The following is a 13,288-nucleotide window of genomic DNA, read 5'->3' as shown; positions in this document are numbered from 1 at the left end:
AGGATAGGAGCACAAGGCTGGAGGTTCTCCGGGTGGCTGCGGGGTCCTTGGGCTGGGGTCGGTGGCACCCTTACTGCTGTCACGTCAGCGGCGCCGGCCAATCACCGATTGAAGCCAGGCAGGCGCGGCACACAACAGGCCAAGCAGTGAGCGCACAGTAGGACTACATCTCCCACAATGCTAAGGGAGACGTAGCTTTGCGTCTCTTTAGGCTCATGCCCCCTTGAGATTTAGACCAATCACAGCCTCAGACCAGGTGGGCGCAAGGGACTGCGGGTTATGTAGTCCATGCTCAGTGGGACTGCAGCCCCCAGTGTTCCCCGCGCGTCAGGGAGGAGCAGTGCGGCGGCGCGGGCGGCCGTCGGGGCTGGGCGGCGGCGGCGGCGGCTAAGAGGGCCCGGCTTGTGGGAGCCAAGGTGGGAGCGGGCCTCGGCGCGCGGCCACCATGTCCGCGCCGTCGGAGGAGGAGGAGTATGCGCGTCTGGTGATGGAGGCGCAGCCGGAGTGGCTGCGCGCCGAGGTGAAGCGACTGTCCCACGAGCTGGCCGAAACCACGCGTGAGAAGATCCAGGCGGCCGAGTATGGACTGGCGGTGCTTGAGGAGAAGCACCAGCTCAAGCTGCAGTTCGAGGAGCTCGAGGTGGACTATGAGGCCATCCGCAGCGAGATGGAGCAGCTCAAAGAGGTAGTGGCCGGCTGCGACCCCTGCCTGGGGCTCTGAGGTCATCCTGCCCAGTGGTGGGAGGTACCAGGGGTGGGGCAGAAGACCTAGAGTTGTGGTCCAAGGCAGTGACGGAGAGTGACCATGCTCGGCCCCGTGCCCTGCTGCTGGGGTCTAGGCTCCCTGCAGCTCCACGTACCCGCTAGTTTTCTCTGCAGGCCTTAATAGTCCTTTCGTTGAGGACTGATGTCCTGCTATGGTTATTGCTGCCTTGGGTGTGTCTGTGTAGGCGGCGGGGGAGCAGACGATGCCCTTACAGCTGAGGCTGTCCGTGAAAGTGACCCCCTTGGTAAGGCTGAGCCTGGGGCTGGTTGACCACAGTCTGTCATCTTCAAGCAAATCACTGCCCCCCTTTTTGGAGCAGCTGCTTTCTGTGCTGTTCATCTGGTTTCATGACTGCCTGAGGCTGGGAAGGGATGGATACAGTGAGTCGCAGCTCCTGATTGCCCATGACCCTTGACAGGCCGGCTTTCCCAGTATCCATCGCATCAGTGTGACTTAGCTCTGGCTCAGTCAGCTGCTTCCCCCCCCCCCCCCCCAATCTCATTAATGGTGCACCCACTACTGGGAAGCATGGCTTCCATCGACCGCTTCCTGTCTTGCTCGGTCTCCTAGGCCCTGCCTGTCGCCCTGGAGTCTGCGTTCCTTCTGTCGGAACCTGGTGCTTTGTGTCATCCCACTGTAGGGAGAGAGGTTGGACCCCCCAGGCTGGCTAAGAGCTTGAGGGGGGGGGGGATGCAGTAGGAGGGACCTGGGTAAGCTTTCTGGGATGATTTAAGTGTTAGTGACTCTCCCATCCGTCTTGACTCCCCAGCCGTGTTCTGGAGACTGTCGGGGAAATGCTTTCTGGAAGAGGGACACACTTGAGTTTGGACCAACCCCCCCTTATTGCTTATGGGTGAGCTATGGGTGAGCCATGGGCAAGCTCTCCTCAAACCTTAGCTTCCAGCTCTGCAAAGTAGGAATACAGCTTTGCCAACCCACAAGTATTGCTCTGAGTGCTCTGCATTTAGAAAGGCCTGATGTGGGCCACACAGGTAGCTTTTTGGATTATCTAAATGGTTTCCCTTCCCTGTCAGACTCAGTTCTGCTCTCGGGTGTTAAAATCACAGGCTCATCTTTGGATACTTCTGCTCCCAGCCAGCTTTGGGTGGGTGCCTGAACTCTTTAGAGCCTCTCTTCTTTTCTGGGGGGGAATGAATCCCTAAAGTCTGGGTAGAACAGGGCTGGGTGAGTCCCAGAAGTGGCTGCTTCTGTGGGAAGGTAGGAATTGAGTCTTCCCACAGAATCTCAAGTCTGTTGTCTGTCAGAGGACATCAGTTACTTTCCCAAGCCTGGCTCCATCCGCAGTGGGTTGACAAAAGGAGGGGGATGGGCAGCCCCCCCTGGAGGGGGAGGGGACAGTCAAGGTGATAGATGAAGGTCAGGACTGTGAAAATATGGAGTGGGTGTATCCTCTTCCCAAATCTAGTCTTCTGTCTGGGGCTTCCCTTCCCCCCTCCTTAGTGCTCCAGGCAGGTAGCTGCACCCTTTAATTACAGTACCACTCCCACTGCACATACATATGGGTTGCCTTCCCACTTCCTGTGGAATGCCTGTGAACCTCTCCTGGGAAGCCCACTCTCCTCCTCTGAATTAGCAGGTTTCTTTCAGGGGCATGTGCTGTGAAAACTGGCTGTTGGTGATCTAGTCGGTCCTCACTTGGGTGACTTCTGTTGGTCAGCCTCCTGCAATTGTTTTATGGGCAGAATCATTTTATGACTCAGTGAAGAACAATGGTGGCATACATGTGGCCTTCTCTGTATCTGGAGGGAAACCTCTGAGAAGATGAGGAAGAGGGTGCGATCTATTCTCTAGGTGCCCTTTAGGTATCTGCTTAGTCTAATGCCAGTCCCACACTGTATAGGCTTGGACAGGCTGCTCCTCTCCCATTTGTGAGGTGGGATAAGGTTTCTTCCAGAAGTTTCTGGTGGAGTCCAGAGGAATGCATCAGCTTCAGAGAGTGTTGCCAAAAGTTTGTGCCAATCTGCCTCTTGTCAGCAGATTGTTCCTCACACCCATGCCAAAGCAGGCTCTGGTCAAACTCTTTAATCTTGGTCAGTATTGTATTTGAAATACTAACTTCTACTTTAAAAAAAAAAATGAAGATTTAAGGAGACAGCGTATATAGGAAGTTTTCTCCCCATAGAGAGGTGAACTGTCTTAAGTTGTTTGCTCCTTTAAATGTGGTAGATTTAGTTACTAACAAGTTAAGTTATGCTGTCGTCGAGTTGCTTGTGTGCTTGCCCGAGTTTAGTCATGCAAGCCTTTGAGGTGAGGAAGCCGTCTGACCTGGGTGAAAGGGTTTACAACCAGATCCCAGGAGAGCTTGTGCTGGTGAGCCAACTGAGCGTTGACCCCGCTGTCTTTATTTCTGGGAGAATGGCTATGTCTTGCTTACAACCATGGCCCGGGTGTTGACTGAGGCTAGAAGTGGAGAGGAGGCCTCATAGCCTGTTTTGCTGATATTGTGTGTCTAACTCAGTAAGGGCCACATCTGTCCCAAGTCTTTCTGCGCCTCTTCTGCTTATCCATCATGGTGGGGAAGAGGACTAGATGGACTCTTGCCAGCCTGTTCCTGGTCCCGAGTGGTCACGACACAGCTTGCTGTGGCCTTCGCTGCAGCTTTGGGTATATAGGTGTGCGGGGTGGGCAGAGGAGAGCAGTTGTGGTAGGAGAATGGGCTGAGCTCAGGTTCCCCGTCTCTGTTGTGAGAGATTCCCAGAAGCAGTTTCCCTCCACCTGGGCTTGGTCCAGGAACACACCCTCATTGCTGTCCCCTGTCACTTCTGGTGGTGCTGAGCTGTATGCATCACCCTTGTGGGTGGAATCCAGCGTCAGGCTGGGCCCAGACCCTGGCACCTAGTAAATGCTTTGTCAGCCGAGCTCCACCTCATTCAGGCCTGGAGCTCCTCACTGTAGTGCTTGCAGCACCTCCTATACCTGTCTGTCTGTGCTTGAGTATCTCCTGTTGCCACCTCTGAGGGCTGCCCTGTGTGTCATGCCTTGCCAGTTCGTGGGGCCACTTTGCGTCTCCCTTCTTCCTGGAAGTCCCGCTCACCTCTCAAGCTTAAACAATTTCTGGCAGGCCCTTTGACTCTGGGCTTGCCTGAGCTACTGTCTTCAACCCTTTCGCCTCTTGAGGAGGCAGGAGTGATGAAGGGGTTAGCAGTGGGTGCACTTCAAGGTACACAGATTGGTGCCCTACCAACCTGAGGCCCAGCTTCCTGGAGTATTTGCTTCCAGACAGGGGAAAGTCCTAGTCTAATTTCCCCTGATCCTCTGACAGCCTCAGACTGCGGATCCTCATTTCTGAGCAGACAGATCTCGGGGGGGAGGGGGGCGGGGGGAGGCATGGGAATCACAGTGTTTTGTGGGGTCATGTGGGGTGTCAGTAGTGGACTGTTTGTAGGAAGGTGGTCCACTCGAGGGTCTTGCAGATCCTTGAAGCAGTTGTGAGGCAGCTGTAGGCATCTGGCCAGTGGCCTTGTGGTCCCCCTTCTGATGGGTGACCTCCCTTCTTCTGGCCTGCCTTTCGAACTATCAAATGGAGGACAGGGGGGTCACAAAGGAATTTGATAGTCCCCTTCTACTTTTAATAATGTGTCTAGCTGCTGTAACAGACTCTGGTGTTGTTCTGAGGGGCATGGGAATCAGATACTTACACCTGGCAGAGAATCTGCCCCAGCCATGTGAATAGCTGCTCCAGGCCATCCCTGCCAGCATGTGGAGGTGTGGCCTTGGCCACCTTCCACCGGGCAAGGGCTGGCACAGCTGTGATGGAGCGAGCTTGTCTTCAGAGATGCCAAGCATACTCTGAGGCTTAGCAGCTGGAACCAGGGGGAGGCCCAAGCCCAGCACTGGGAGCTTATCACTCTCAGGGGAGCCAGCAGGCCTCAGAGAAGCCAGGCATTGCCTGAGCAAGAGAGGAGGTTAATTGTATGTGGTGCCCATTTCTGTGTTGTCAGAGTTGTGTTTTGGGACCCTGTCTGAGCTCTCAGGAATTGTGTGGCCTTAAATGAACCACTCTTTTGTTTAAGCCTTGGTGGCTTAATAATGGTGCCTGTCACAACAGTCTGGCGTACTAAGACCACTCGGATGGTCATTGTCCTTCCCTTCGTTCTGAGCAGCCACCATCAGCAACGGCCCTGGCCCAGGTCATGTGGGATTCCGGCTGAGTCTACTCAGGGACCCAGCTCTTTATTTGCGAGAGTAGCGAGCAGATTTGTTCTTGCCAGCTGAGGTGGCACCCCGTCTAGCCAGGCCTTCTTTTTCATATGTGGACTAGATGACACGTTGTTCTGCACATGATTACCTGCCGTGTTGTGATAACAGTGTGTGACTCATGACAATGCAAGCTCAGTTAGGTGAGGGTTGGGCCCCGGGCCCCTCTGGTTCAGTATTCAAAGTGAAGTCGAAAAGAGTGGTCCTCTCCAGACCAAGCCTGGAGATGGACAGAGTTAGGTAGAGCCTCAGGGCCAGGGCCAGGGCTGAAGCCAGTCACCCTCAACTTTCGTAAAGCCAGTGGTCACCAGGCGCAGGAGGATGATGGCATTGAAGAGGGCAGGAGTGGAGAGCCTCTTCAGTATTTAGACATCACTGTTTAAATGTGTACATTTTAGGAGCTTCAGAACATAGAGCAACCCATGTCTGTTGTAGAACCTGTGCAGGGAGGAGAAGTGGGAACGCTGGGCATTTCTCCTTGTTGGTTCCTTTTCTCGTGAGTATGTGTCAGATAGAGATACCACACAGGACAGGGAGACCATGGTGCGTCTGCCACAGTTTTCAAAAAGCAGACAAGTTGTAGAGTTTTTGTATTTCCATTTGGTTTGGTTTGGGTTTTAGTTTTGGGAATCAGAGGCGTCTGCAGCCACATCAGGCTGAACAAGTTGTAGTTTTAAGCAAAGCAGAAGTAGAGAGAAGGGTTCAGTGGACCCAGCCATGTTCTTGCCTACATCGACAGTTTCTAACTGTGGCTGGTCTTGCTTCTGTGCCTCAGTTCATCTTGGTTTGTTACTTCTGTAGCAGTAGATTTGTTGAGAAAATAAGGAGTATTTTCCTACAAAGCAAGAGCTATTGAGTTTTCAAGCCTGAAACCTAACAATTCCTTAATGTTATCTGCTTGTCTGAGCAGCACCTCAATTTCCCTAGCTTGGCTCAAGTGAGATTGCTAGAGTTATTTGTCTGAAAGTGATTGATATGTGAGGAAAGTTATGAAAATAATGCGAATTTTGCCTTTGCCTGTGTGTCGTTTCATTCATAAAAAACCACCAATGGGATTGGAACTGTATCTAAGTTGACAGAGTGCTTCACAAGCTCGCCCGTGTCCTTGGATTTGATCCTCAGTGCTGCGTAAACGGGGAGATGATGCACACCTGTAATCCCGAGCCTTGTGAAGTGGAGGCAGGAGGGTCTGAAGGTCAAGATTATCTTCAGCCTCATGGTCAAGGTCAAACTAAAGGACAGAAGACCCTGTCTGAAATAACACAAGTGAATGCAGATCCCTGGGCACACTGGCCCCAGCCACTAGAGAACACATTTGTATGTTGGATTGGACATTTTCCTATACCAAGTGAAAAACCTGCCCCTCGCTCCCTCACAGAAGCCCCAGGACTGCCAGCCTATTACACCACATCCACGCCAGCCCCTCAGCACCCTGTTAAAGCCAAGAATCGTGTCAGAGTTTCTGTTTTTAACCATTGACTCTGTCAAACTGTGCTGCCTTTTATGATTAATTTAAAAGCAGATCACTTTAGGACCATTCTAGATTTATAGAATTTCAGACAGTGTAGAGGTTTGGTGTGGACATGCACCCTTGCCCATCTCATTCAAGCAGTTCCTTAGTGTGATACATTTGTTACAGCCCATGAACCGCTCAGGACCAGAGAGTGTCATAAAGCCTGTACTTTGTCTAGTTTGTCTTTGCTTTTACCTCGTGTGCTGCTTCTAACCCAGGGTCTCATCTGTGATTCCACCTTACATCTGGTTACCGTGTCTTCTCAGGCACTTGACCTGTGATGATTTCTCAGACATTCCTTATTTTTGGCCATTTTGACAGTTTAAAGGAAGATAGGTCGGGTGTTTGGTAGACACTCACTAATGGGGACATTTGTTATTTGGTATTTTTTGAGTGGGTCTGGGAATGACAGGTTCAGAAGAGGACAGTCATAATCCTGTCTTCTTACATATTAGGGATCTGTGCTTCACCAGGCTTTGGTTGACTGAGACTCATGGTGAAGGGCAGGGTATACAGTGTTTGGATTGGTTTTCGAGGGAGTAAAACAGTTCTGTATGGCACTGAGGGGATGAAAATGATACTGTGCACCTGTCAAAGCCAGGTAACAGGAACAAAAATGTGAAGGTTTTGAGACAGTGGCTCGCATCGGTCTCCACAGATTTCTCCACATTAGCGCTCTCCCTCTCCCTGTTTCACTTGCTGCTCTTGGGAAGGAACTCAGCAAAGTGCCTGGGTGAGCTTCACACTTTTTGTCCTTTGCTCTCACTCCTTTGTTGTTTCATCAGTGCCGACACATTGGGATTTCACTTCATTCACTGGGTTGTAATAATACTAAATTTCTAGCTTTGACTCTTATGATCCCGACAGCTCTATTGTGATTTGTTGCTGTTGTTTGCTTGTTTGTTATTAAGCATCCTGTGTGTGTCAGGGGGTGGGTAGTGTGCAGGTGCACATATGTATGGAGGCTAGACGTGAGGTTGGGTATCTTTTTCAGTTGCTCCCCACCATGTTTTCATGATTTGGCTAGACTGGCTGGCCAGCAAGGCCCATCCCTACCATTCTCTTGTCCTGCCTCCGTGGTGCTGGGGTTATAGACGCCTTGTACACAGGTGCCTTTGTTCTGAGCTCACTTGAGCAGCAATGACTTTATTGATTGAGCCATCTCCCAAGCCCCTTGCTAAGTACCTTTTTAAGCTTTCTGATACTAGAGACGTTCTGTGTTTGGTTCTGGAGCCAGCTATTTCTCCCAAGAAGCCCTAGTTGCTTCTGATGAGTGAGGTATTAGAAACCAAGATCTAGTTGCTCACTGTACCAAAGCGTGGCTAATGCTAGGCCCTTTCAGCCACAGGGCGAGTTGTGTGTCTGCTAAGTCATGGACACACGTATCTGCAACTAGGAATTCAGTTACTTCGCCATCACCACGTGCTTCCTTCTCACCACCTGCTCATCTGGAACCTCCTACCCCAGCAGTGAAACACTAGGCACCCACCATCTGTCACACTGTCACTCACTGGTCCTGGTTCACATATGCGCCCCAGTCGGCTACTTCACCAGCTTTTTCCCTTTAATTTTGCATATTTCACTTTCTCCAGTTACTGATCCCATTGTAATACTTTGCACCCTTCATTTGTAATTTAAATTGTTTGACCACATTATGCATTCCATCCTAGGACCCTCGATCTAGATTTTAAAAACATTTAAGTATATTTAGATTTTTGACTGCTTTTTGGGTGTTGTCTGCCTTTGACAAGTGTATAGTATCCTTCTAACTTGAAGAATTTTCACCTACTTACCCTCACCACACCAAGCCTCTGCCAATCACTGATCTTTTTACCATCTCTCTAATTTTATTTTTATCAGAATGCCATGTGACTAGAGCGTCTTCATCTCTTCTCACCAACTCTTCATCCATTGATGGGTGTTGGGTCACTTCGCTTTTCCCAGTTATGAATAAGCCCACTGCAGACATAAGTTTTCTAATCTGCTGGATAAATACACACAAGAAGCGAGACTGCTTCCAAGCTGGCTGGTCCACTTGGCATTTCCATCAGTAGCAAGTGATGGCTCCCGCTGGCCCGTTCGTGCCGGCCGTCCCTGCTGTTGCTGGACAGTGGGATGCTGCGGCTGCTGTTCAGTTTGCAGATCCCGAGGACGCATGGCCCTGGCATCTTTTCACCCTTCAGTCTGTCACTATTATTTTGCCATGCTCAGGTTGGAATCCAGGCCATTTTTCTTTTGCCCCTGTGCCATTAGTGTGATTTGATATCTTTCCTATCTTGGGGACATCTTCCATCCAGTTGCTTGCTTTCTTATTATTCCATTGTAAGTGCTGGTTTTAGTCTACGTGTAGCCACAGCCAGCACTTAGCTGCTTGGGGCTAAGTCCCAGGCCATGCTGGTCTTTTTAGCACCTTAGCGGGGGGCTTTGACAGGCAGGTGTTTTACTTCATGCCACTCTTGCTTCTGTGGGTCGTGTTTTTAGTGTTGCGAAACCAAACCCTGGGTCACGTAAATACTTCTTTTATTTTAGCTACCTGGATGGTTCTGCACTTCTGATGTGAGACTCTGGTCTATTTTGAATTAACTTTTGTGAGGAGTTTGAGACTGACCATTCTGTGTGGGTGTGCGGTTGGTTTGCTGTGGCTGGTTGCCTTTGCTCCTCTGTCAGACACCATTCAGTATTATTATTTGTGTGGCTCTCTTTATGTGCCCCGTTTTGTTCCATTGAGCTATGTGATTTTTCTTTTGCTAGTACAATGCTGTTTTAACAGTGTATTAGCCAGCCACCTTATTGGGCTTCTGTCTTCTTAAATTAATTTATATATGTGTCCCTATATGTGTGTGATAGAGAAGGGAGAGAGGAAGGCATATATACATGCAACCCTGCACTTGTATGGAGGTCTGAGGGGGACTTTGGGTATCCTGATTTCACCTTACTCCTTTAAGACAGGGTCTCACTGAACCTGCAGCGTGGCTGGTGGCCAGCAGGCCCCAGTGGCCCTTCTACCTTTGTCTACCTTTGCCATGAGTGGCGTTACAGGAGTGTATTGTCATGCCTGGCTTTTTTTTTTTTTTTTTTTTTTTTTTTTGGTTCTTTTTTTCGGAGCTGGGGACCGAACCTAGGGCCTTGCGCTTCCTAGGTAAGCGCTCTACCACTGAGCTAAATCCCCAGCCCCCATGCCTGGCTTTTTATGTGAGTACTTGTGGATTTGAACTTTAAGCTCGCATGGTAAGCACCCATCTCCTCTTTATGCATTTTACTGTATAATTTTGTACACCCTCCCCATGCCCTGTAGTTGGAGGCCAGAGCACACCTTATGGGAGTCAGTCTTCTTTCCACAATATGCCTTCTAAGGATGCAACTCGGTCGTCAGATTTGATGGCAAAGGGCTGCTACCTGCTGGGTTGTCATCCCAGCCCCTCTTTATTTATTTTTATGTTATGACTTAGTCCGTCTGTCTCCTCATCCTGGGGCGGTGCCTCAGTTTTCACCATAGGTTGCCTTTCTCCCTTTCTTTCCTGTAAGAGCTGAAGTCTGAAAGACCATCCTACTCCCAGAAATCCCAAGGATGAGTGAGGCTCAGGGGACTGCCTCTCTCCAACCCCTCCAAGAAGTCATCATTGGTGACTTGAGGTTGCTGCACTGTTCCTTTAAGGACTCCACATACAGTCCCATACTATAAGGTCGTGGTGAGGAGTGTAAGGATTGCTTTTTCCAGATAGCAGCTGCAGTTTCCATGGCTGTGTTTGCATTACTGCATCTGAGTCCATACCTATTACTAGAACACATCAGGAGGAAAGGGCTCATCTGAGTTCTGGAGGCTGGAAAGGCTAAGAGCATAACATCTGTACTTGTTGTTGGCCTGCTGAGGGCTTCTGCTCAACTCACGTGAAAGCAGAGAGGAAAGAGGTATGTGGCTGCACAAGAAGGCACTCACATTCATGAAGCCTCTCTTCCTGTCATGTTTGTCTCCTGTTACACCCTACCTCCCAGAAGCCGTATTGCGAGGACAGACTAGTCAAGCTGAAGCAGACCATGTCGGATAGTAAAGCAGCCCATGGTAGTGTCTAAAAGAGAATATCCAGATGATAGTGTGTGAGGGTCACGGGACAGCATGAGAAGGAATGGAAGGCTCCCAGGGTGACTTGACAAGGCCAAAGCATGAGACAATACAAGGATTGGAGATCAGACATCTGTGGTTCCTCTAACTTTTAGGAAACATAGGCCTGGAATCCCTTAGTCTGAGCCTAATGATATCACTTCAAGGTATGCAAGCCCCTTGTGGTGGAGACTTGCCCGTAGAGGACCAGGGCTGGGTGTGCACCCAGAGTATGTGTCACCACTGCATCCTGAGACAGGGCTGCAGTGCCGCAGTGTTGTCCACAGGCTCAACCATCTTTCAGAACCTTCAGAACTAGAAAATGGAGCCTGTAATGGTCTCTCATTCTCTCTTGGGCTCTTTTGTTATTGGTCCTGTGGTGAGAAACCCTCTAAGGTCTGGGTGGAATGGCCTGTACTTGAGATTCTTCTGTCATTTTCTGACCATGAGCTTCACTGATTTCTCTTGCTTACTGAGGTGAAAGAATGTGGTGAGGGCTAGAGACAGTAAGAAAAGTGGACTTCTGCCACACGCACCTGTGGTCTGAGCCAGCCTGCTTGCTGACTTGTCTTCCTCTGGCCCAGAACAGATGTGAGCTGGATGCTGCCCATGGGGCCTCTAGGCCCTTCCTCCTGTCCTGACCACAGGCTGCTAAATGGAAGTCCTGTGTTGAGCCAGCTGCTGTGGAAGATGATGACTGGTCCCCAGGCCCCAGTGCTGGGCTCTGTGTCCTTGGATAGGGAAGCTGGGGTCTCCAGGGACCTCTCCCAGTCCCAGGGCTCAGCTGGCAGGAGCTTGCCTGCTGACACCAGGGCAATTAGGGTGTAATCTTCTCTAAATGGTGCCCAATTCTGGCTAAATCCCTTCTGCCCAGGGATGAATCCCCAGTTTTCTAAAAGCAGCTTAACATTTGGACGCTGCCCAGAGCAGCTGGGGTTCTCAGTTGGCAGTGGAATGGCCCATGTGGATTGACACAGGCCCCACAGGGAGGGGAGGGGGACCGACAAGGATAATGACCAGGGACAACCACCGTAGCCTTATGCTCTTTTGAGGTGCCTCCAGGGCCCTGGTCTTAATGATCATTACAGTTGTAAGCATAGGGCTCCGTAGGGAAAGGAAGCTGTGTGGTAGCTGCCTCAGCTTCTTGCTGATGATGTGTCTTTGGAGAGGCCTGGGTTTGAGGGCCTCCTGAACACCTGCCGTGTGATGACTGAGGCCTGCCAGGCTGTGGGGCTGGGCAGAGAGGTGGTCATTGTGCCCACACTGCTCCTGCCTTCCTGGAAACCCTCATTCGTTCTCTCAAGGACTTTGCTGCAAAGACAGAGATGGTTTTGATAGTTTAAAAAAAAAAAAACAAAAACCCATCCTGGTGATGCCCTGAGGTGAACTGCTTGGCCTTTTGGAGCCCTGGTTTGCCTACCTATAAGATGCAGAGGTAAAGGTCCTTTTGTGTAAAATACCTGATAAAGCCCCTTTCCTCTCTTGCTGTTTCTGGGAGCCTGCATTGACTGTGCCTCCTCAGGAAGTGTCCTTTAAATAATGGAAATCCATCAGAAGTCCTGCTTAGAATCCTCTCACTCAGCGAGAATGGATGTAAGCAGCTGGCTGGAGTTGGTGTGGGGTAGGGTCTCTTCTGATGTCTCTGGACCCTTTAATGGAGTTGGCAGGTCTGTTTGCCCAGATCTGCCTACATACGAGATCATGTGGGACTTTTAAATACTCCTAAGCTCAGACCACACCCAAGGTGATTAAATCCTCATTAGCACGATGCTTCTAATCCTAGGGATCTAAGTGGAAACTCATTTCCTACATCTGAAACTTGCGCACATTATCCACTGATATGATTGGTCCACGGATACCAGGGGCTACCCAACATCCCTTTGTGCTCCTCTCTGGAGTATGCAGGAGCCTGGGACATGCCTGGTAGAAATGAGGGAGACCTGGGACAGGGCTAGCCTGGGAGCTACTCCTCAGTCAGTGGTGGGGGTAGGAATGAGGGGGTGCCTCTCTTCCAAGGCCAGCCTACCCAGTCCTACTTTGTATCTCATGTATCTCAGACTTGCCATCTCCATCTGTCGCAAAGCTGTGTCCTCGTGTCTATCACGGATTTGTTACCTGTATCCTTTCTGAGTGTCTTCTGCCTGTTACACACAGGCACCCCTTCCCTTTCTGCACCTGCTGAGAGGAGGCACAGACTTCTGGCCATTGTAGTGCACTAGGAGGATTGCCCTGTCTTGCAAGGTCAGCTGCCCTGCCTCGCTTCCTGCAGTGGTTGAGGGTAGTGTTGGTCTAGAGGACATTCTGTTGTTCTGGGATTGCTGCTGGACTTCCTCTCGCTGCATAAGCAGGTCTAGCTCTCCCTGCTGACTGTAGGACTGACCAGTCCTCTGTCCTGACCGAGTCAGAAGCTCCTCACCTACAGGTTCCTGAGCGGATGATAGAGGACAGGGGCTTTGGAAGGGAGTACTAGTGTGTAGTCCACTTCCCTGGAGGAGCGTCTGAGGCTAAGTACTTCCTTCAGAACTGCCTGACTCTCCATCTTGGCCCAAGATGGTGGTCGTTGCTATTGAGAGAAGTTATATCAAGTCCCTTTTGGACCTCTATGTGGTCTGATTGAAATACAGGAGGGAGACACAGGGCTCTTTGCGGCCCTCCAGAAAGCTCTTTCTTCATATGGGAACTTGGTGGACCT

General features: G+C 50.6%; 1 protein-coding gene across 3 annotated transcripts in view; it reads left to right on the top strand.

The window, feature by feature from the left end:
* The first annotated feature begins 237 nt into the window (after window positions 1–237).
* The window catches only part of Bicd2 (BICD cargo adaptor 2), a 62,413-nt gene continuing 49,362 nt past the window's right edge, over window positions 238–13,288 (top strand). For 2 of the 3 annotated variants that reach the window (NM_198765.3, NM_001033674.2), the window contains exon 1: window positions 356–685. In NM_198765.3, the coding sequence (NP_942060.1) occupies window positions 446–685 (240 nt within the window). In that variant the 5' untranslated portion in view covers window positions 356–445. Of the gene's footprint in view, window positions 686–13,288 lie in introns of all 3 variants that reach the window. The other variant, XR_010058861.1, reaches the window with a different exon arrangement.

The sequence above is a fragment of the Rattus norvegicus genome, chromosome 17, assembly GCF_036323735.1.
Source record: "Rattus norvegicus strain BN/NHsdMcwi chromosome 17, GRCr8, whole genome shotgun sequence".
NCBI lineage: Eukaryota > Metazoa > Chordata > Mammalia > Rodentia > Muridae > Rattus > Rattus norvegicus.
The sequence above is the reverse complement of the archived record's forward strand: the minus strand, read 5'-3'. Positions and strand labels throughout refer to the sequence as shown.